The sequence below is a fragment of the Chenopodium album genome, chromosome 16 (genome assembly GCF_948465745.1).
Source record: "Chenopodium album chromosome 16, dcCheAlbu1.1, whole genome shotgun sequence".
NCBI classification, from domain to species: Eukaryota; Viridiplantae; Streptophyta; class Magnoliopsida; order Caryophyllales; family Amaranthaceae; genus Chenopodium; species Chenopodium album.
In genome coordinates, this window is record NC_137849.1 from 32,167,813 (window position 1) to 32,190,094 (window position 22,282).

At 40.1% G+C, this 22,282-nt stretch overlaps 1 protein-coding gene across 1 annotated transcript; it reads right to left on the reverse strand.

The window, feature by feature from the left end:
* Positions 1-1,605: 1,605 nt before the first annotated feature.
* Positions 1,606-9,469, reverse strand: LOC145586370 (NADPH-dependent pterin aldehyde reductase-like). The gene is made up of 5 exons (XM_081643192.1): positions 8,980-9,469; positions 8,798-8,867; positions 7,344-7,537; positions 4,857-5,029; positions 1,606-1,823 (listed from the first exon to the last, which is right to left on the reverse strand). Exons 1-5 carry the CDS (start codon positions 9,223-9,225, stop codon positions 1,754-1,756), a joined length of 753 nt encoding a protein of 250 aa, XP_081499318.1. The 5' UTR covers positions 9,226-9,469; the 3' UTR covers positions 1,606-1,753.
* Positions 9,470-22,282: the final 12,813 nt, after the last annotated feature.

Consider the following 22,282-nt stretch of genomic DNA (forward strand, 5'->3'; position numbering starts at 1 on the left):
AACCATAACTTTCATGTGAAATGAGGATCATGGAGTGGACCCTAGGAGTGACATGAGTTTGATTCTCACTCCACCCATCCTGTGATAGGAGGGGCACCCCCCTCCCCCCCCCCCCCCCAAAGCTTTGCCAATATATATATGAAGAAGCTACATGATGAACAGGAGGATCTCTTCACTGGTAATTCGAATTGCGGGAAATGTTCCATTACTATCTGTTTGCTTAGGAATGGTAAGGCAGGGAAAAAAGGGATTTGGGTTCTCAAGGAAGATGACAGGTGCTTAGGGAAAGGGACTACTAGGCTTAGGGCGTGTTCGGCGCTAGTGTTTGAGTAATTTTTAGGTAGCTTTTAGTGGTTTGACTTGGTTAAACCACTAATTAACAAAAAATGTGAGTGTTTGACAAAGTAGTGGTTATGGTAGCTTTTAGTGGTGGAGGTAGCTTTTATGAAAAGTTAGAACTATTAACTTTTGAAAGTAGAAGTAGCTTTTGAGGTAGCTATTGAAAATTTAATCTATAGTTTTAAATACAAAATATTGATTTTTATATGCAACAGCTAGTCAACCGCTATTTTACCGAACACTCATACTTAAATTATCTATCTTCACAGTTACAGCTTGTTAACAGCTAAAAGCTATCTACACAGCCAACAGCTACCTTCACAGCTAACAGCTACCTTCACAGCTATATTTTGCCGAACATGCCCTTAGTGGGAACGATGCCAATCTCACACTATTAGTCTACTAGAAAGGATCTATGGTGGTCTTAAAGAAGTCAAGGGACGAGGTCTTCTCCATATACAGATCAAAATCTCTAACTTCATGCTGGTCCAAGTAATTAATGGGAAGGCTGCAGAGAGGGTGGAGCACCGAAATGCACTAAAGAAGATGATTAAAGTAGTTTTTTTTTCCCCCTTATTTCCATTATTTAAGTTGTTATCACAGGTCCTTCGAAGACTAGTCCTTTTTCTGACCATAACTTTTTTTAAAAAAAAAGTCATGTTATATATACCTATGAGTTACTCGGTATTAACATTTTAAGTAAAGGTGGTTATTGATTGGTAAAAGGCAATAAGCCAATAAGGTCATCTCATAGTGAGTTGACACAGACATATTTCTATTTTTAAAATATAAATAAATAAATAAAGAATAAATTGAGTTCTTAACATAAATGGATTAGCCTTAACTTCCATATAGACTGAGTATAGTCATCAAGCTCAAAAAAGAATAAAAAAGTGAAACGAGAAGAGCAAGATAGCCAAGAGACCATAAAATCCAAATGCGAAATGCAAGTAGTCAAGCAACCTAACCTAAACGGCATGTTTTTCTGTTCGGGGTAGTCCATAGCACGTTTTAAATTTTGATGGTTATTTGATAATTCAAAAAAACCTGTGTTTAGACACAACAGAGGAAGGTAGAGTACTAGAGTGTCCAGTTCTTCCCACATCCTTAGGAGGGAGTTCCTATACGCAAGGAGGTCACAGCCTCAGAGGGGTAGTGCTATGACTGCTATCTACCTGAGCAATTCCATTCTAAGAATAATATGAGAGGGGGGAACAAAATTTACAGGTCAAGCTAAATTTAAGTCACAGTACTGCAAATCTGTAGTTACATTTCAAATGATGATCCTCCTAGATAGAGATTGAGCAATAAGAGAACAAGAACAGGTCCCATCTACGCATTATACAATCTATCAAAATTTCAATTATTTGTAAAGGAAAAAACACTGGTTAAGTTAGCTTTTACTCTTTAGTCTTTACACAGTTAATGACGCACCATTGTCAGCAGATGTCAGATTAAGTATCATGGTTGCTGCCCTCGGAGCCCTGCAAGAGAATATGAATAAAGTTAATCTCATGACAAGTGCATAACAATCACATCTACAGGTATGATCATTCCTATGGCAGAACCGCAGAATACATGTCATATAGCTTCAACAATTTGATGCCCAACAATAATCATAGCTTCGACAATTTCATGTCCAACAACCACCAACTCTGTTAGCTTGTCGTGCAATGATATAGACTGAAAGTAACAGATGAAGCATTGCTTCCTGTCAGTTAAAAATCAGCAAACGAAGTCGTACATGTATTTCTCAGACAACAATACATGTATGCAGCAGAATATTGCAACAAGGACATATCTAACATTCAACCTGAAACTTTTCTCAAGCATAACATACTCATAGAGAGAACAATGAAATCATGAAGTGGACTGGTATCATGGGATGGTTTGAAACAACCAAAGCACCATTTTCTCTGACACGTGACACCCGTCAATGCTCTCATCCTCACTGATCCCCATCAAACTAAATCTTCCCTTCACTTTCTCTCACCCTTGCCTCTGTAACATACTAACATGTATGTACACTATACTGTTATTTTGAGTGTTTAAGCTATCCCTTGCTGATTAAATGAGATTTGTTTGGTTAGAAATGTAATTCCAGAGGCTTGTTTGGTTGCTCTTGAATTCTCTACTGCTGAGATTGGTGCTGCTAAATTAATTCCAGAAATTTAGAGACCTTGCCACAGCTGCCAGGATTGGTGGGAATAAAAGATAAATGTATGGAAGAGCAGGTCTTGACAAATTAAAGAAGGCCCAGGCCTTGGAGCCCTTTGATGTCACTCCCAAAACATCTTCCTTTCCACCTCCTAAATCTGCAACCCATTCTTATACCTGGCTGCCTACCCAACATGGACAGGTGCAGTCAAAGGAACCAGCTTCGGATGCAAGCTGTCTCTGTGCCGTCCACGACAAATCCCAATGTTACCCATCCCCCTCTTAACCAATAGCGTTCCTAGCATGCACAAGCTACCCATTCCCTCTTAGCCAAAAGTGTTCTTAGTATGTTCGTATGGCTCGTCTTTTGTGAGTTTAGATCTAGTAGAGGAGTGAAAACATATGTTAGATGTCGAATAATCGAAATGTTCAAGTTCTATATTCAAATTGTTTAGCACATTGTGAACAAAAGAATAGTATTCTCAAACAACACTTATATAGGGACATATTTCTTTGTGAAAATAAACACAGGCTCTATATGCTACACAACTATTAGCTAAAAGTGATTGTAAGAGCTTATTTGTCTTGCTTATCAGTTGTTAATTGATTGTTGGTTTGGTAAAGTTATCTATTACTACCCCGTCCCATTAAACTTTTCACGAAATCACATACTTCAAGATACGTCTTAAAAAATAAATTTTCTTCAATTTATAAAAATATTATATTATTAAAGTAGACACTGTAACAAATCTAGATGAAGTAACCAAACCAATTCAAGATGAAGTTACATGGTGTATGTTGTTTGCGGGTGATATCATTTTGGTGGATAAAACTAAAGATGGGGTTAATGCCAAATTGGAGTAATGGAGGCAAAGGTTGGAATCCAGAGGGTTTAAGCTAAGTCGGAGTAAGACTGAATATTTGGTATGCCACTTTGGTACTCAAAGGGGGACAAACGATGATGGGGTGAGTTTGGATGGAAAGAACTTGACCATGAGTGAATGTTTTAAATATCTTGAGTCAATCATCCAGTAAAAAGGTGACATTGATCAAGATGTGGCACACAGGATTAAGTCGAGGTGGCTTAAATGGAGAGCAGCCATGGGAGAGTTATGTGACCGAAGCATTCCCTTACAATTGAAGGGAAAATTCTATAGGAGAGAACTTTAAAAAGTTGGAGGTTACGGAAATACGCATGTTAAGATGGATGTGCGTGAATACTTTAAGAGATAGAATAAAAAAATGAGGTTATTTGCAAGAAAGTAGGTGTGGCAGGCATTGCAAACAAACTAATGAAAAATTGTCTACGTTGGTTTGGGCATATAAGACAGAGACTCGAGGGTGCACCAGTACGAAAAGTGGAAGAGTGGGACCATGAAGGGGTTAAATTGGGGGGAGGGGCGGGGGGAGGGCGAAAATAACTTGGTTGGAAGAAGTTAAGAAGGATATGAAGTATATGGATTTGCATAAGGATGAGGCATTGGATCGTAAGGGTTGAAGGAGGAAGATTTTTGTCAATGACTACACGAAATAATCACTTTTGGTAGTCGACCCCACTTATGGGATTAAGGCTTTGATTGATTGATTAACACTGTAACAAATCTAACAAGACCCCACTTGACTATATTATTGCTTATGGATTATTAAGAATTTGTGGCAATTTTTTTTAAATTTTAACCCCACAAAAATTCGAGGGGGCAAAAAATAAGGCTGGAGAGAGTACTCTCTTTTCCAAACTCTATATCTAGCAAGGATAATTCAAGAGGGAGACTACTCATGTGGCTGTGTAGGTACTTTTGCTTTTAGAGAGAGAGAGAGAAGAATTTTAATAGGGAAAAAAACCTACTACCAGGGGTCTGACAAAGTTGGGTGGAGATGATAAATTGTGAATAACAGGTTGACATAAATGAAATAATCTCAATAAAGTAAAAGTGATTAAATTATAGAAAAACGAATAGAACCGAAAGTGAGTAATACTTAGGGAAACATAAATAGTACTTTTAAGGCAATTGTATTAAGAAAGTTTAAGAAATTGGATAGTTGATGCGTATTTGAGTTAATGAATATACATGGGGTAGCCAACAAGTATATTCCCCAAAGCTGTTATTGGAATAAGAAAAGCCTAAACAAGGACCACAAAAGCCACCAAGAAGTTTCTCAGCCAGCTATAGGGATGGCCTGATATACTGGTTTCAGCATTTGAAACATAATATAAGCCAAGAAGAAACAGATGCAATCAAATATATAGAAATGTGAAGAAAAAAAAGGTTTTTTGATAAGCATGGTACATAAGATATATCTGAATAAAAAACATCACTAGCTCATAACTTGTATAGAGAAAAGGAAAATTCATATATTACCACTGATCAGGCTTTGGATAGACATGAGCTGTACTTCCAAAGCAGGACTCAAGCATCTCAGTATGTATCACTCCAGGACTAAGAGCAACAATTGCCATACCACTACTCAGCTCCTTTGCAACTGCTCTAGTCAGACCCTCAACTGCCCATTTTGAAGCACAGTAAGGAGCAACCTAGCAGAACAGAAACAGTTTCAGAGTTATGTTTGCTAGACAAAATAGAGTGTCAGCACTAAACAGGAAGAACCAACTAGCCTCCAGAGCCAAAATTATCTGAATTCTTCAGAATTCACTAATCAATATAGATGTAAGACATTTGAGCTTTAAGTATAATATATATTTTGGTCTCTCAAAATATAATACTCCCTCCAATGTTTGTCAAGTAGCTACCCCATCCCCAACAACGACAGCAAAAAAAAAAAAAAGGAAAAAGAAGAAGAGAGAGAGAGAGAGGGTCAATTCTCAATTATGCCCAGGCAAAAGTAGTATACCATTTAGAGATAAAGTGAACTTTGCTTATAGCCCGAAGAATTAAGATATAAAAACAATATTTTTATTTTTAAAATTGCAAATGAGAAGTATGTACTTAGACGATGAAATTATGTTCTCCAATGAACTCAACTACAACACCAACATCCTTGAAATGTAAAACCATTCCACACACTAATCCAGAATCTTCTTAAGTGCTCTCTTTTTCAATAATCTCCAATGACAACTAAATCGATAGTTTTATAAGCAAAACACCAATAGCTTCACAGATAAACAAAACACATCTATCAAAAAATCATCATCTTTGCCAAGATCACAATGTATATTTCTCACTTCCATAGAATTTACAATATCTGGACTTTTACACTACCTACACTCCCTTTTTGACCATCTATTATGTGGGACCTTGTTAGATCCGTCACAATTACATACATCCAAAATGCCATTTTTATATTTTTTGCTTGAACATATCACATTCAGTTGAGAGAAACACAATTTCTTTTCCAAGGAAACTTATCCTGGGATTGAAAAACTTATCAAGGCAAGTAAATTCAGTAAAAAGTTTAATTTGACAAAACATCTTTACAATAATACATTGTTTCTTGGTTTCTTTGTCATCCTGATTTTTCTGTAATTGTGATTTGGTTTGGCATGTATTACATATCCCATACAGCTTCAAACCAGGGAATAATGTAACAAATTCTTATTAGGTAATCAATACAAATATGCTTATCACACAGGAAAACCTAATTGAATAATATCTAGCAACCCTAATCAACGTAATTCACATTGTTATTATTTATTTCTTCCTTAAGCTTTGTATAGTTGCAACCTGCAAGTAGACAATTACCCATCACAAATATCCTCTCCCCTTTTTCTGAGTCCCACTCATCAAATATTTTCAATACAATTATACATACTTTTAGAAATTCAAAAAATTTCCCACTAAACCATTAGCCTTTCCAAAACAACAAAACCTGATCAACTTCACGCAAGGTGCTAAGATTGTTTTGTTGATGACACCAAAAACATAGTTCCATGATAATTTCCTAAAGTTTAAGACATTTTTCATCATTTTTTTTCATGAATAACCTCCCAAATCTTGACAGTGTCTCATATATCAACCATCTCCCCATAAAATGATTCCTTGACACTTCAAAAGATTCTAACCATTACCCATCACAGATATCCCCTCCCTTTTACGCCACCCATAAATACGTTGCAATACAATTACCCATTTACACATACATCGAAAAATCGTAACTTTGCCCACCAAAGCCATTAGCCTTTTCGAAAGAGCAAATCCATGATCAACTTCAGGCAAAGTGCTAAGATTGTTTTGTTGATAGCATCAAAAACATAGTTCCACGTAACCTCCTGATATTTAAGACATTTGTTTTTTAGGAAACATTTGTCTTCATTTTGATTCATATATAAGTATCTCGCATATCAACCATGTCCCCATAAAATGTTGACTCTTCAAAGATTCTAAGCTGAGAAAAGAATAATTTTTTGGTATAACCTAGGAACTTATATTTTAAAATCTGCACGTTGGCATGACAAACCTTCAAAAAGTTCAACAATGTCACAAGATCTCATTCTTTTCTATCTTTCAAGTGCAGTAATAAATAGTTTCACCAACATTGCATCAGTAATACTCTATCTTTACCCCTCTGTCCTTGCAAATAGCAGTTTTAGCTTCTCAAGTCAGTTCTCTGCATTACTCTTTGGCAACTTCTTTATTTGCATTTACTCCTAATAAGTCAAAACTTTCTCTTCATACCAACTATAAGCTATTGATGTAGATAGATGTAGTCATAATGATGATGATTCAAATTGTAATTTTCTATCTCCTTACTTTCAGAATTTGCTCTCCGGCATTTTCCTTAAATCACTCTGAAGTACTCTCAAGTCCACCACTAGAAACATACAGCAGCATTCAAGAAAAATGATAATGCAAGTATGCCTATAAGAAAAAAATGACAACAAAACTTTTTACCTGAGCAGCAGCAGATCGCCCCCATCCAGATGACAGATTGACAATGATACCACGCTTCCTCTCAATCATAAGAGGGATGAAGTGACGAAGCACGTTAGCAACCCCCTTCACATTAGTATCAATCACAGTGTCAAACTCTTCTGCTGGAACCTCCCACAAGGTGTTGTTTTTATTAATGGTGCCAGCATTATTTACTGCAAGAAATTTATAATATGACTAACTGAAAATAGATGCAAGCATGACAAAAAAAATAAAAAAATGATACAAACCATAAAAAATTGGTAAAAAGAAACTTTCTTCTTACACTAATTGCAACTATTATTCTCAAGAAGATACATGAACCATAGTTGTTTAAAGAAATCAACTTCAGGCTTTATGTTTTTAGCTTTTATAAGGTGATTATTACATTCAATAATCTTCCAAGTTCCTCTATAGAAAAGTTCTTTAGCAATAATTTCTTTTTCACATCATACCTAAACTTAGCACGCCATTAAGTACCAATGATAACCATTAACCAAATTCTCTAGGTAAAAAGGCTAGGTTCATATTGTCTCTGTATTAGTATACTGTCACTCATAATAAAACTTCAAAAAATTATGTTACCTACCAAAATATGACAAACTATGGTCTCTTAGTAACATTTTAGTGCATCAAGAGAAGAGATAATTACATCTTAACTAATCACTTTGTACTTCAAAATCTTGATAAGAGTTAGCTATGCGAGTAATGCGACACATTTGACAAATATGCAACGCCTAAACCCACCATTGTAAAGTTTTCAAATAACATCAAGAACATTAACTATAGCAATAAACACCTTTCCACATGTACTCCCTCTGTCCGAGGGTCCAGAATAAATAGTCATTTTGATAATATAATTTTAACTAGTGATGTGAAAATGATACCAACACAGGGACTAATCAACATACTATACTACTAACTCAGTACCTCTCATATAGCTCGAGTCTATCACATTACAAGTGGTCTCCAAGTTTACACAAATTTACCTTCTTAACAATCCAAAAGCTATTCCTATTAAACCTTTAATCATAAGACATACAGACACCAGTTACAGCAGGTGTAACAACAGTGTTGAAGGCCAACTCATGCCATTGTTCGAGACAAGCTATTGAAAAGGATAATTCTTTTAGACCCTGAAATCCTGAATAGTTTAGATTTAAATAAACATCATAGGGCAACTTAGTTTACATTTGAGATATGTAGCTGAAACCCGAATCAGAAAATTGTTCGAAACAAACTCTTGCCAACTATATGGTCTTTTGAGGAGGAGAAATCCAATACCCTTCACAATTAATCAACCTAATTTAAATCCACATAGCAAAAAAATAAATAAATAAATACAATTGCCCTCCTAATAATCATACAATTTCAACCCATTGACAAAATAATAACAAACAAATAATCAAAAACTAATCAACAAGAAAACAACATACCAATAATATCAGGAACCCGTTTCTTCTCAACAAGCAACTTAGCAAGATCCTGCACACTATTATTCAACCTCTACACCCAAAATTGAACCCATTAATCCCAATTAATCAATTCATATTCAAAATTCAAAGAACCCCACCAAAAAAAATGAACAAATTAAATGAATTATAATTATTAAAATTACCACATCAACATTGAGAAGAAGATGGGATGATTCTTCAGAAGTAGAAGAAGAAGGAGAATTGTGAAGTTCAGCTTGAAGAGAATCAATTCTATCTTGAGAACGACCACACCCAACAACACAATGACCTCGTTTCGCCATTTCAAGAGCTAAAGCTCTGCCTAAACCTCGGCTTACGCCTGTTATGAGTACTGTTCTTTGTCCACCCGACACCGCTGTTGCTGTTGCTGTTGCTGCTGCTGCCGCCATGACTGTCGTGATTGATAGCAATCAATGGAAATTTGTGTTCTAAGAGTTTAGTATTTGATTTATAGACTTTCGATTTGCTTAATTTTGATTTTAATTTGATGGGTAGAGGAAGTTAAAGAGAGGGAGTTTGAGTAATGAAAAATGGAAAACAAAAGGCAACGAGTGGAGGAGCTGAAATGGTGGCCGTGGCCCGTGGGTGTGAGAACTGAGAAATAAAGGGGGAATTCGGGGAAACGAATCGAAGAATTTCCTTTTTTTTTTTTCCGGGGTTTAAGGGCTCGAATTTGTGATGTCAAAATTTACGCATTACTCGTAAAAGATGTTAAACTAATCACAAAGTCTTATATGTACCCACTATTAAAAAAAAAAGTCTTATATATGCCTGGTCACACTATATGTGTGTATGGCAGGGGTTACTTCGTAATATAATAGGGGTTACTTGATCAGTGTTAAATGTGTTACTTAGTTAGTGATATAGGGTTATTCAATTAGTGTTATAAGGGTTACTTAGTCAGTATAATAAGGGTTACTTGGTCAGTGCTATATGAGTTATTTTGTTTTTTTTTATAAATGGTTACATAGTGTGGCTAGTCACACACAAGACGGATTGCTAAACTAATTAGGCTATCAAAGCACTCTTAATGGTGAAGGAAGAAAATTTCCGCTCACCACTCTTTCTCTATATTTTCCTCTCCTCAACATCGATATGGACTATACCAGGTATGGGTGTATACTTAATTAGATGGGAGGGGAATGGAGGCATTAAATTGTAACCAACACTCCTTTCCCTCTCTCCCTCCCACCCTCCCTTTTTTTTTTCTCCTTTCCCTTTCTTTATTCAAATGGGGCTGTCCAGTTTATCAATTAGATAAACGTATTATGTTTATCAAATGGTTCAATTGTAAATATTAAGAACAGTGAAATATGCCAACTCATCACTATTATTGAAACTTCTTCTTCGTGACCCTCCATGCCGACGTCGTTTGAAGCTTTTGACTCCATTATTGAAGCTTCTTCCACCATGGAAACGGATTGTTGAAGCTTCCTCCTCGCGACCGACCATCTCCATTACCTTATTTTCGGTGGCGAAAAACGAAAACCCTAAAAGAAATGGAGAAATGAAGGGTATGGCTAACCCCAAAGGGTACGGCTTTTCGTCTTAAATACATAACTGTTAACCTACATTGATGTAGTTCGTGAGCTCGATTTTCTTTATTGCATCTACTGATTTCTCCATTGAAACACTTTAAATCCCCCAGTTTCCATTAACTTCATTAACCTCTTCTATCCCCGAAATTACAAAGTTACCCATAAATAAGACTATTATACCCTTAGATAAACATATTTTGTTTATCATATTGATAAACCGGTATTTCCCCTTATTCAAATCTATAATCTATAATAATATTATTAAAACTCAATTGGATAACATGGTATCACCATGTGTCCTTCTTTATTTACTCCTAAATTTGGCGTCACATGAGCAATGACATGTCAAGACCTTTTCCTCCACACTAAATATCAAAATTCAATGTAAATTTATGATTGAAATATAATTTGAACCACTAAAGTTAAGAACGACATCTACCATCAAACTATCAACGCCTCTTAATACTTAGTTTTTTAAATAGAATGATTTAAACCACACATTGTAACTTTCTAATTTATACTCCTTATTTCGCAACTTTATATTAACTACTCAATATATTATTGTTTTATTATTTATTATTCAATTAATAAGCAAATCTAAATTCATTTTTTAATTTCAACTTTAGTTCACTAATGAAATTTTGTAACCGTTGATGGGATCAAATATTTCACCATATACTTTTTAGTTTACTCCCTTTAATGTCTAATCAAAGTGACTAATTAAACATTTAATATTGAATTTTAGAGACAAGACATGGAGTCTCATTCGAAATTTCTGTGATGACATTAATTTCCCCATTGTTTTTGGTGGGGATTTTAATGAAATCCTTACTTATGCAGAAAAGGAGGGAGGTGCGGATAGGGAGCGTCGTGAGATTCCTAATTTTCGTGAGGGTATTGATGGTTGCAGTCTGCGTGATTTGAGTTATAAGGGTCAATGGTACACTTAGGAAAGAGGAAACTCAGTTGAAACTCGGGTCCATGAACGCCTTGACCGTTTTCTTGCTTCTCATGATTAGGTGACTATGTTTCCGAATTATACTATTGAACATATGGTGAGATATCAGACCATACAACCATTTTATTGCGAGAAAAACCGTCAGGGAGGAGGAAAAAAGGGAAGAGAAAGGAGTTCAAGTTCGAAACTTGTAGGCTCCTTGATGATGGGTGTGAGCAAGCTGTTAAGAAGGCTTGGGACAGTTCAGAGGGGCGGTTGACAGTGGATAGAATCGCTGCTATGGGCAGAGGCTTAGCTACTTGGAGTGCGTAAAATTTCTATAAGCTTGAAAAGCAGCTTGCTGAGAAGGAAAAAGAGTTACATGAGGCACAACAATCTGGTATTTTGGTGGATTGTGTTAAGGAATGTGCTTCACTTGAAAAAGCCCTTGATGAGTTGAATGAAAAGCTTGAAGCTTATTGGTACATTAGAAGCTGGGTTTCAGAGGTTAGAGACGGGGACAAGAACACATCATATTTCCATAATACAACATCTCAAAGGAAGAAGAAAAATCGCATTTGTACGGGATGGTACCGACAGCGTCGCCATTAGGCCGATATATTTAGCAAACTAGCTTAGCATCCACAGTAGCCGGTTTCTCGGCCACGTGGAGAGCAGCTTAAAACCACGCAGGCACCTGCCACCTACAAGGTCGGTGCGCCACCTATAAGGTCGGTGCGCCACCTATAGGGATATGTGGCACCTGCTTGGTTATCCCTCTATATATACCCAGCCACATTTTCCTGTTCAAAGGTACAATCTCTCTTTCTCTCTCTATATACACTCTTTCTCTCTCTTAAAACCTTCCTCCTCAGGTTACTAACTTTAGCATCGGAGTGGTTGTTCCCGGATAACCCCCGGGCTAGATCATCTGTGTTGACTGTGCAGGTATCGTATTGGACGGTAAACCTTTACCAACCCCAAGGCATCTCGGTATCGGAACTTACCCGGAACAATTGGCGCTAGAAGGAGGGGTGTAATAACTTCTATCGTCCAAAAAAGACCTCCCACAGTCATGGAAGGAAATATCCTAACTACACCCATTCCAGAGTCAGGAAATCGGAATTTTAATAGCGGCACCCTGGCCACTGACGGCAACAGAGCCGCAAGCACCATACCGGAAATAACGGTGGAGGATGAAACTCACTTTCTCTATAAGGACACGATAAACGTACCGCCGACGCCGGAAAGAACCCAGGCTATCCCGGATCCCTGGGGAGAGTTCACACCGGAAGAATTAGAGATAACGGCCAAAGTTATGCAGGCAATGTCTCGGAAAAGGAAAGAGGCCGGGGTCACGGCCATGAGAGAACCACTAAGGGGGCCGACGTCGCCTGTGAGGATCAACCTTGAAGATCAATTCAATCAGGCCGAACAGCAGCCTCAGCCGCGACCACAATCGCGCGAAATGGTGATACCCTCTGAACGACAGGTCGCAAGGAGTGCGGAAAGAGGAGAATCAGAATCTTACCGACAAGAGGCCAGTAGCGGGCCGCCGAGGCACTCATCCAGGGCCATCATTCGACCAAGGACGTCTCCCTTTACACAAGGGGTCCTTGATCAGCAAATGGAAAAAATAAAAATGCCGGCGTGTACCTATGACGGTAAAGGCGACCCGAAGAGATATGTAGCGGCTTTTGAAAGCCATATGCTGTTATATACCGATACGGATGCAGTATGGTGCAAGGTTTTTCCTACAACACTTGTGGGGGCTGCCTCAGATTGGTTCACTAATCTCCCACCTGGGTCTATCGACTGTTTTGAGACCCTTGTTGAGATGTTCACAGGTCAATACATAAGCAACAGCGCACGACAGAGAACCTCAGGGGAACTCATGTCTGTCAGACAAAGAAGGGACGAATCACTGAGGGATTTCGTTCGGCGTTTCAATAATGAAGCTAATACCATTCCAAAGTTACAACAAGAAATAGCCGTCATGGCTTTGATGAATGGTCTAGCCGATAGTGATTTTAAAAGATACATGGCGCGAAAATCCTTCCCCAACTTAGGGATAGCATTCAGCAAAGCCCATGAGTATATCAAAAGCGAAGAACTTTTGAAAGCAAGCAACCAGACGGTCTCGGCAGAACCCTCTCGGCGACAAAGTACGTTTGTGTCAGTAGAGACCTCAATGGAAGGAGGTAGAAGACAGAACCCCCAGAAAGTGAATAGACCAACCAGAGGTCTGGGACGGTACAACAGTTATACTCAATTGAACACACCAAGAGCCGCCATTTACTCAATAAATCAGCACAAGGAGGATTGGACCCGACCGGCACCGATGATAACGAAGGGTCGAGATATAAAGAAATACTGTATGTTCCACAAAGATGTCGGCCATTACACCGAAGAATGTATCCAGCTGAAGGAAAACATTGAAGACCTTATCAGAAGGGGACACCTTTCCCAATACCGGTCTCAGGGAGGAACAAGCCGACAGCCCGCACCGATAGCGCGACAAACCGAATATCGGAAGCAAGGTGACCAGCCAACGCAAGACGATACCTATCGTCCAGGCCATACTGATTCTTATCGGCAAGGTGCTGCGCCTCCTGGGCGCAAGATAACCATAGAAGTAATTACCGGAGGGCCTGTGCATGGGGGCTCTGTTAGCGGCGCAAAGAAAAGTTTGTCGGAATTCAAGCATGTGGTGAACGCTTTAGGTGTGGATGAACGACCTCGGCCTGCAACGATGCCGTGTGTATCCTTCTCCGAAGACGATGCAAAGGGTATAGTTTTTCCTCATGATGATCCGTTGGTGTTAATATTGGAAATCAATGGGTGTGACGTCAAACGTGCGTTGGTAGACGGGGGCAGCTCGGCCAACATTTTGTTCGCAAGAGTGTTTGATGCAATGATGATAGGTCGAAAGTACTTAACTCCAGTGTCGTACCCGGTTATTGGTTTTAACGGATCAACAGTCAGACCAGAGGGAAGCATAGTACTGCAAGTAAGAATTGGAGAAGGATCAATGGCAAGGGACGTTATGACAGAATTCCTCATTGTAGATGTGCCGTCAGCATACAATGTTATCATTGGTAGACCGTTGATCCATGATGTGCAAGCAGTGGTATCGACATATCACCTCACCATGGTTTATGTGTCCAACATGGGCAAAACAGAGCGTATCCGAGGCAGTCAGGCAATGGCCAGAGAATGCTACGTATCGACGTTAAAGCAACCTGGCCGACAAAGTTCAGCGAACTCGCACCACCAGAAAAGAGAGCGATCCCCTTCTACACAAGAGTTGGCAATGACGAATTTTGATACAAGGCCAATAACTGTGCCAAGACCACTGCCGGGAGGAGAAACGATTGACATCGAGCTGCGACCTGGGGTAGCCGATCGAACAGTGAAAATAGGCTCTGATATGAGTAGTGATATGCAGTGCCACTTAATTCAACTCTTGAGAGAAAATGCGGATGTTTTTGCATTCTCGGCCGATGAAATGCCAGGTATTCATCCCGATATAATGGTGCACAAGTTAAATGTTGATAGGCGAGCTAGACCGGTACGACAGAAGAAAAGGAATTTTTCAACAGAAAAAATCGAAGCGATACAAGCGGAAGTCAACAAGTTACTAGCGGCAGGTTTCATTGAGCCGTGCACATATCCGGAATGGTTAGCCAATGTCGTAATGGTTAGAAAACCATCAGGGAAGTGGAGGATGTGCGTCGATTTTACCGATTTAAACAAAGCCTGCCCGAAAGACTGCTATCCATTGCCGAGAATAGATCGATTGGTTGACTCCACGTCAGGACATGCGCTCTTAAGTTTTATGGATGCCTTTTCTGGATACCACCAAGTCAGCCTCTACCAGCCAGACCGAAACAAGGCGGCGTTTATCACATATGCCGGAGTTTATTGCTATAAGGCCATGCCTTTTGGGCTGAGGAACGCAGGAGCAACCTACCAAAAATTGGTGGATAAAGTCTTCGCCAACCAAAAAGGAAGAAATGTCGAAGTTTATGTTGACGACTCCATTGTGAAAAGCCGTCTAGCTGCAGATCATATTGAAGACTTGAGGGAAACGTTCAGTACCTTGCGGCAATATAGGATGAAGCTGAATCCCGAAAAATGCGTGTTTGGAGTCAAGTCCGGAAAATTCTTGGGCTTCATGGTTAGTGAAAGAGGAATAGACGCTAACCCCGACAAGGTAGAAGCTATTCTCAGTCTTCCACAGCCGAGATCAATTAAAGATATACAGAAGTTAACGGGCCGAATGGCGGCGTTAACAAGATTTATCAGTAAATCTGCCGACAAGGCCCTACCATTTTTCATAATTCTGCGGCAAAACAAAACCTTTGTTTGGGGACCAGAACAGGTCAAGGCGTTAGAAGCTGTTAAAAATCATCTACGATCATTACCCACAATAGCAAGGCCGGAAACGGGAGAAACACTACAACTTTATATCTCGGCAGCCCCAAAAACAGTAGCGACAGTATTATTGGTGGAACGGAAGAAAACACAGACACCTATATATTTTGTAAGCCATGTGTTAAACGCTGCAGAACGTCGATATCCCCTAGTAGAAAAAATTGCATATGCAGTTATCATAGCGGCAAGAAAACTGCGGCCATATTTTGATGCACATACAATCGAGATTTTAACAAATCAACCATTGGAAAAATCTCTTCAAAAAATGGAAACCTCTGGCCGTCTACTGAAGTGGGCAATTGAGTTGTCGGAATATGCTCTTATCTATAAACCAAGGGTCTCAATAAAGGCGCAGGCCCTGTCGGATTTTATAGTCGAGACCTCTTACAATGAAGAAGAAGCAGAAATCGGCATCTGGAAAGTTTCCGTTGACGGCTCCTCAGCCGCAACAGGATCCGAGGCCGGTGTCATCCTTACTTCCCCACAGGGAGATATCTTCGAATATGCAATTAGATTCAAGTTTAAAGCTTCCAACAACGAGGCTGAGTACGAAGCGGCACTGGCCGGGGTACAACTATGTATAGCGGCGGAAGCAAAGAAAGTGGAGCTTTCCACGGATTCGCAGCTGGTAGCCAGCCATTTCAATGGGACATATGAAGCACGTGAGCCGACAATGATGGCTTACTTAGAGAAACTCAAAAATACGACAGCAACACTTGATCAGTTTGTGATCAATCTGATACCACGTGGGCAAAACACTCAGGCAGATGCATTGGCCAAATTGGCAAGTTCATGTTTTGATACCTTACAGCGTACAGTGATGGTTGAGGTTCTGGAACGTAAAAGTATAGAAGAAAAAGAGCAGAAACAAGTAAATTGTGTGACGCATGGCCGAGAGTGGTACGATGACATCCTGGCGTTTAAACTGCAGGGTGTACTTCCGACAAATAAAAGCGAGGCACAAAAAGTCAAGAAAGACAGCGTCTGGTTTGTTATGTTTCGGGGTATGCTGTACAAAAGAGGCTTCTCATTACCTTTGCGACGATGCTTAACGGCATATGAGTCTGCTAGATTAATAGAAGAAATACACGAGGGTGATTGCGGTAACCATTCAGGCGGCAGATCCATGTCCTTAGAAGCAATGAAAAGGGGGTATTATTGGCCGACAATGAGCTCCGACGCTATATCCTACGCCAAGAAATGTGATAAGTGTCAGAAATTTGGTCCAGTAATAAACCAACCACCTAACGACCTAACACCAATTCTCAACCCAATCCCATTCGCCCAGTGGGGAATGGATATAGTCGGACCTTTCACTTCCGCGACGGGAGGCCGTAAATTTCTGATTGTAGGAATCGACTACTTCACGAAGTGGATCGAAGCGGAACCGGTTGCAAAGATAACTGCTGCTGAGGTGAAGAAGTTTATCTGGAAAAACATTTTCACTAGGTTTGGGTTGCCAATAGCAATGGTGTTTGATCACGGTTCGCAGTTTGACTGTAATCCGGTCAAGACTTTTCTCAGCATATATAAAGTGAAGTTCGCATACGCCGCGGTTTGCCACCCTCAATCCAACGGCCAAGCTGAAGCCGCTAACAAGCAAATACTAACCGCACTAAAAAAGAAGATTGACGACGCCAAAGGACTTTGGGCAGACTTGATACCGGAAATACTATGGGCTAACCGGACAACAACAAAGGAGACAACAGGGGAGTCACCTTTTAATATGGCGTTTGGGACAGAGGCCGTCATCCCTGCAGAAGTAGGGTTACCGACAATTCGAGTTCAACACTTCTGCGAGGACCAAAATGATTTACTGTTGCGCCAGCAATTAGATTTCTTACCGGAAGTACGGCTAGCGGCATCAATCAAATCTGCAGCCTATAAGAATAGAATGAGCCAAGCCTACAACAAGCGCGTCAACCATAGGCCGTTAGAAGATGGAGATTTGGTGCTGCGTAGAACAGCAGCCACGGGAAAAGGCAACGCCGACGGTAAATTCACGGCTAACTGGGAAGGTCCGTACCAAATATATTAAACGATACGTCAAGGCTCCTATCGTCTAATGACTCTAGAGGGGGCTCAATTGAAAAACGTTTGGAACGCCGCTGTCCTAAAAAAGTATTATGCTTAGTCCTATATATCTGATACTAATTAGCTACAGCTGATACGAATTTTGTAACAATAATGTACTGGCTCAATCCCATGTCTTAGATATCGGCATACCTATTCTATATTGTATTGTATCAGTCATTTCTAAAGACTATGTTGTACGCAAATTTTATTTTTGGCGGAAAGCCGTTAATAAGAAATATGAAATAATCAGCAAAACAAGAGAACCATCTGCCCACTTTCGATATGGACTCGTACTCGGCCTAGCTAGTCGTAAAACGGCCATTCAAGTGTCGAGATGGTTGGATAACTACGCACCTAAAGGTGAGTTGAATAGACGGTCTGATCCACTGTCGTTGCTCGGCCTGCTAAAGGTTGCAATCATAACAAACAAGAGCAAAGGAAGCACATTTATTTAAGACGACTAACGGACTTCTGATAATCCGTTTCAATAGTCTATTGATCAAAGCCGGTAATAAGTTTCCCGATTAAATGCTAAGGCATTTAACCGAGAAACTGCGGGGCAAGTATATTATGAATAAATCAGCGAAAGTAACAGCTAAAATATAAGCAGTTATTATACATAGACAAAAATATCGCACACAATAACGATCATCAAAAGATAAAAACAAGCAGATAGCCGATGCTAATAATTAAAGAAAGTTATTGTGCGGTGGCGATAATGATTCAAAAGAAATTATACAGACATAAGTTGGATAATAAAACAGTTGGATAAGCAGTTGAAACATAAATTATACAGACATAGTTTTTTTTGTTGTTGTTCACAAAAACAGTTGAAACAGAAACAGCAGACAGCGACCCAAATACTTCAATTCTCGTCATCATGAGGGGGAGTAGCAAGAAGGCCGTCATCAAACTCTTCTTCAGGAAGGCCGCGAGGGTCGAGATTCTTCATGGTAGTAAGGCTGGGAGGGTCATCAAAATACTCTTGTTCATAGCTAGTGGGGGATAGATGTCGGTCAGAACTGTACGCATCCTCCACTGCCTGCCATTTCTCCTCACCCCACTCCTCGGCCTTGCAAACGCATCGATGCGCAGCAACCCAACCACCGGTATAGCGATCGACCAACTTGTTACGATACAAATCCGACCGCAAGAACCGATTGACAGCTCTACGCTTTATGGCCGGCTTCTCTGAACGCAGTAGTTCAAGGCTATCCTCGGCCCTCTTTCTGCCGCTCTTCTCGGCTTCCAACTGCTGCTCAAGATCAGCAATTCGAGCCTTTAGCTGAGTTTGATCCTCAAGCCGCTTGAAAAGCTCATCACGATCAGCTGCTTTGCTCTCCATCAGCTTCAGCTTGCCCTTATAACCTTCAACCTCTGCATTGTGGGCCCTGCGTTCGTTATCGGCCTTTTTCAGAACAAGCTCCGCCTTGTCTGCCTGCCTCTGATAGTGCCTATACATATGAACGACCTCAACGGCAGAGTTGACGGTCTTTCAAAAAAAAAAAAAAAAAAAAAAAAAAAAAAAAAACACGCGTCATAAAAACTTATCTTGACAGACATATGACTTCAGTAGAAAAGAAGAAAGAACATACCTTCAGTAGGCTGTTCATCATTTCGCCGCAAGGGGCCACAACACGGCCAGTAGGCCTATCGGCAGGTGTGGGCAGATCTTTCAGCATTCGCCAGCCAAGGCTACCCCCAACTGACGGATCGTCAAAATGAACAGACTCACCTCTGTTCACCGTCAGTACTGGACGCCAAGGCTCACTGGCGTTACCAGCTGGGAAGGCCGAGAGCTCATCAACTACCTCTTGAGGAATCTTTACATGTGGTACCTCAATAAACTCCGACACAGAAGCAGGTACAAAGGTGTTCTGACCGCTAACTCCAGATAAGCCGACGTTGGCCTGAGTGGTCACCTTGGTAACAGTGACGAACTTCTCGGCCTCAGGACGGGGCGGCTGCAAGGACGACAGGCCGACATCACCGACATCATCCTCGTCCAAATTTACAACGTTGAGCTCGGTAGCGGATGCTTTAGGTTGATTGGTTTGCTGTTCAGAAGCAGGAGTTGTCTTTCGCTTCTTTGACTGATCCTGCTCGCTGGTTGAGGTACTCCTTCTCGACCTACCGGTACCACCACCCCTCCTAAGGGGAAGAACAATGGATCCCGCCGGTTTCGATTGAGAAACAGCCGTCATATCTCTTCTGTCTCTTTTCTTTCCCTTTTGAGCTCTGGTAGCGAATTTGGGAAGATTGTCGGGCTTTTTCTGAGGATTGGGAGGGCACTGATGCTTGACGCTGCCGTCAGGGTAAAGGCCGAGTCGGGCGTTATCTAACTTATCAACACCTGTTTAAAAATCAAGACGGATGAATGGTTAAACCAACGATAAGAATAACGGAAATATTAGACAAATGACAAATCAGGGAAAAATTATAATAAAAGACGAAAATAATATAAATAATAATATAAAAACGATAACAGTTATAATATGCAGAGAAAGCATGCAAGGAAAGAATTACAATACAAGTATAAAACACGAAAACTGTGTAAATAAATGACTAAATCATACCCATTGCGTCAGTATGGCAGAGACCGACATGAGACAGGGGAGCGTTGCCCAGAATATAGTTACAGTTGGGCAGCCACTCCCTTGGAACGGCCTTAACTTGTCTACCCTCGTTAACATAAATACACTCAAAAAACCGAAAAGCTTTTCTTTCAAGCTTGCCTAAACTTCTATCCCTAATTGTATCAAACCAAGTATGAGGAGGGTAGAAGGTCCTTCGCAAAGCAAAGCTGTTAGGAACCTTTAGAAAATAAAATTGATTTTGCCAATCTTACAGCTGGTCAGTTTTGGCCACACTGTAATTTTACCGTTAGTAGTGAGAAGAGACCACCAACCAGGTGATTGACTGTCTTTTTTAAGACGGTGAATCTTACGAACAAGATTCAAAGTTAACGGAAAATCCATATAAATCATCGTCCATACCAAAGATACAATGTTCCGAATAGCAGGAGGAGTTAACTGGGCAATGCAAATGTTCCAGGCCCTAAACATTTTTTCGATGAAATGATGAAGTGGAAAGCGGAGTCCGAACTCCAAATGTTTAGCATACACGGCAATATGCCCAGCTGGGCAGTTAAATACAGTACTACCAGAAGGTGGTAGAGTAAGAACATAGTCATCAGGAAGCCCGAAAAACCTCTTCCCAACACCACAATAATCCTTCTCGGCAGCAGTTGCTAACCATTTGTCGTCAATAACGACAGTTTTTACCTTTAGCGTATCGGCCATCACTAGAGGACGTCGGTGTTGCTCATCATCTTCTTCTGAGTTGTAACCTTCGTCTAGAGCTTCCTCGACAATGATTTGTTCGCCTAGGTTAATGTCATCATTGATATCGGAGTCAGTCTCTGAATTATCAGACCCAGATTGCCGTCCACTTCCGCCAGCTTCTTCTTCCTCTCCCTGATTCTCACTACCTCTACTTTCCTCATCTGAGATCTCATCCCCACCTGATGCTGCGTTGCGTTCAGTAGACCCCATGTCTTCTTCATTAGGACCTGACGCTTCGGCTTCAGGATCAACAAGGGGCTCTTTACCAGGACGCTTATCAGCGCTCTCGGACTGGTTAGGATTAACACTAGGACGTTTAGTTCTCGGCATTTTCTGGACGCCGATTTTGCCAAAATTAGACCCGTATTCGTCGAGGAAGATATATGATTCTGTGTCCTCAATAACACTGATAGATTCAAGTTCAACAAGATCAATGTCTTCTAATATACCAATGTTAACAAGCTGAGAAGGCTTTTCAACTTCCTTTTCTGACGCTGAGGACAAGTGCACAAACGGGTCAGCCTCACAGGCCTCACCCGCAATAGAATTTTTTATAGAATCACGCATAACCACTCAACACACACATGAACATCAAAACCCACTACATACAAGTCACAAACATCGAACAATAAAATTAAAAAGAGAAGTTCAAAGTTTTTTACCTCTACCCGAAGCGAACAACTTCAATAAATCGCAAAAGTACGGCGGAGGAACTAAGTCTTCAAAGTAGCTAAATTCCGTTTACCAACGTATGACCCAAGAAAATCTTCGCACCAAAAATCACTTGGAGTAGCAACAGAGCAATTTTTTGGGAAACTTTTTGGGAATTTTTGAGAAAATTTTTGGGAGTTTTTTGAGAAATTTTTCGCAAAGGAAAGATGAAATGGGAACTGTTCGTATTCCTTATTTATACCCCAATTGAACAGTAATTTGATTTGACGTTTGGTGCATGAAATCCAACGACCAGGATTAAAGCACCTCTTCATCAAATATCGGTAGACTTCTGACACGTGCCCCTGTACTTTTTGCTTATTTTCAATTTTTCCCGCCCATAAAAATTTCCAAATACAACATTCTTACACAAAGCTTCCTATCGGTAATCTGCTCACTTTGG

Coding starts and splice junctions, on each gene's coding strand:
- LOC145586370 (XM_081643192.1), bottom strand. CDS start 9,225: ATGGCGGCAGCAGCAGCAACAGCAACAGCAACAGCGGTGTCGGGTGGA. Junction 7,538..8,797: donor ACGGGTTCCTGATATTATTG/GTATGTTGTTTT, acceptor AATTTCTTGCAG/TAAATAATGCTGGCACCATT. Junction 5,030..7,343: donor GGCGATCTGCTGCTGCTCAG/GTAAAAAGTTTT, acceptor CTGTTCTGCTAG/GTTGCTCCTTACTGTGCTTC.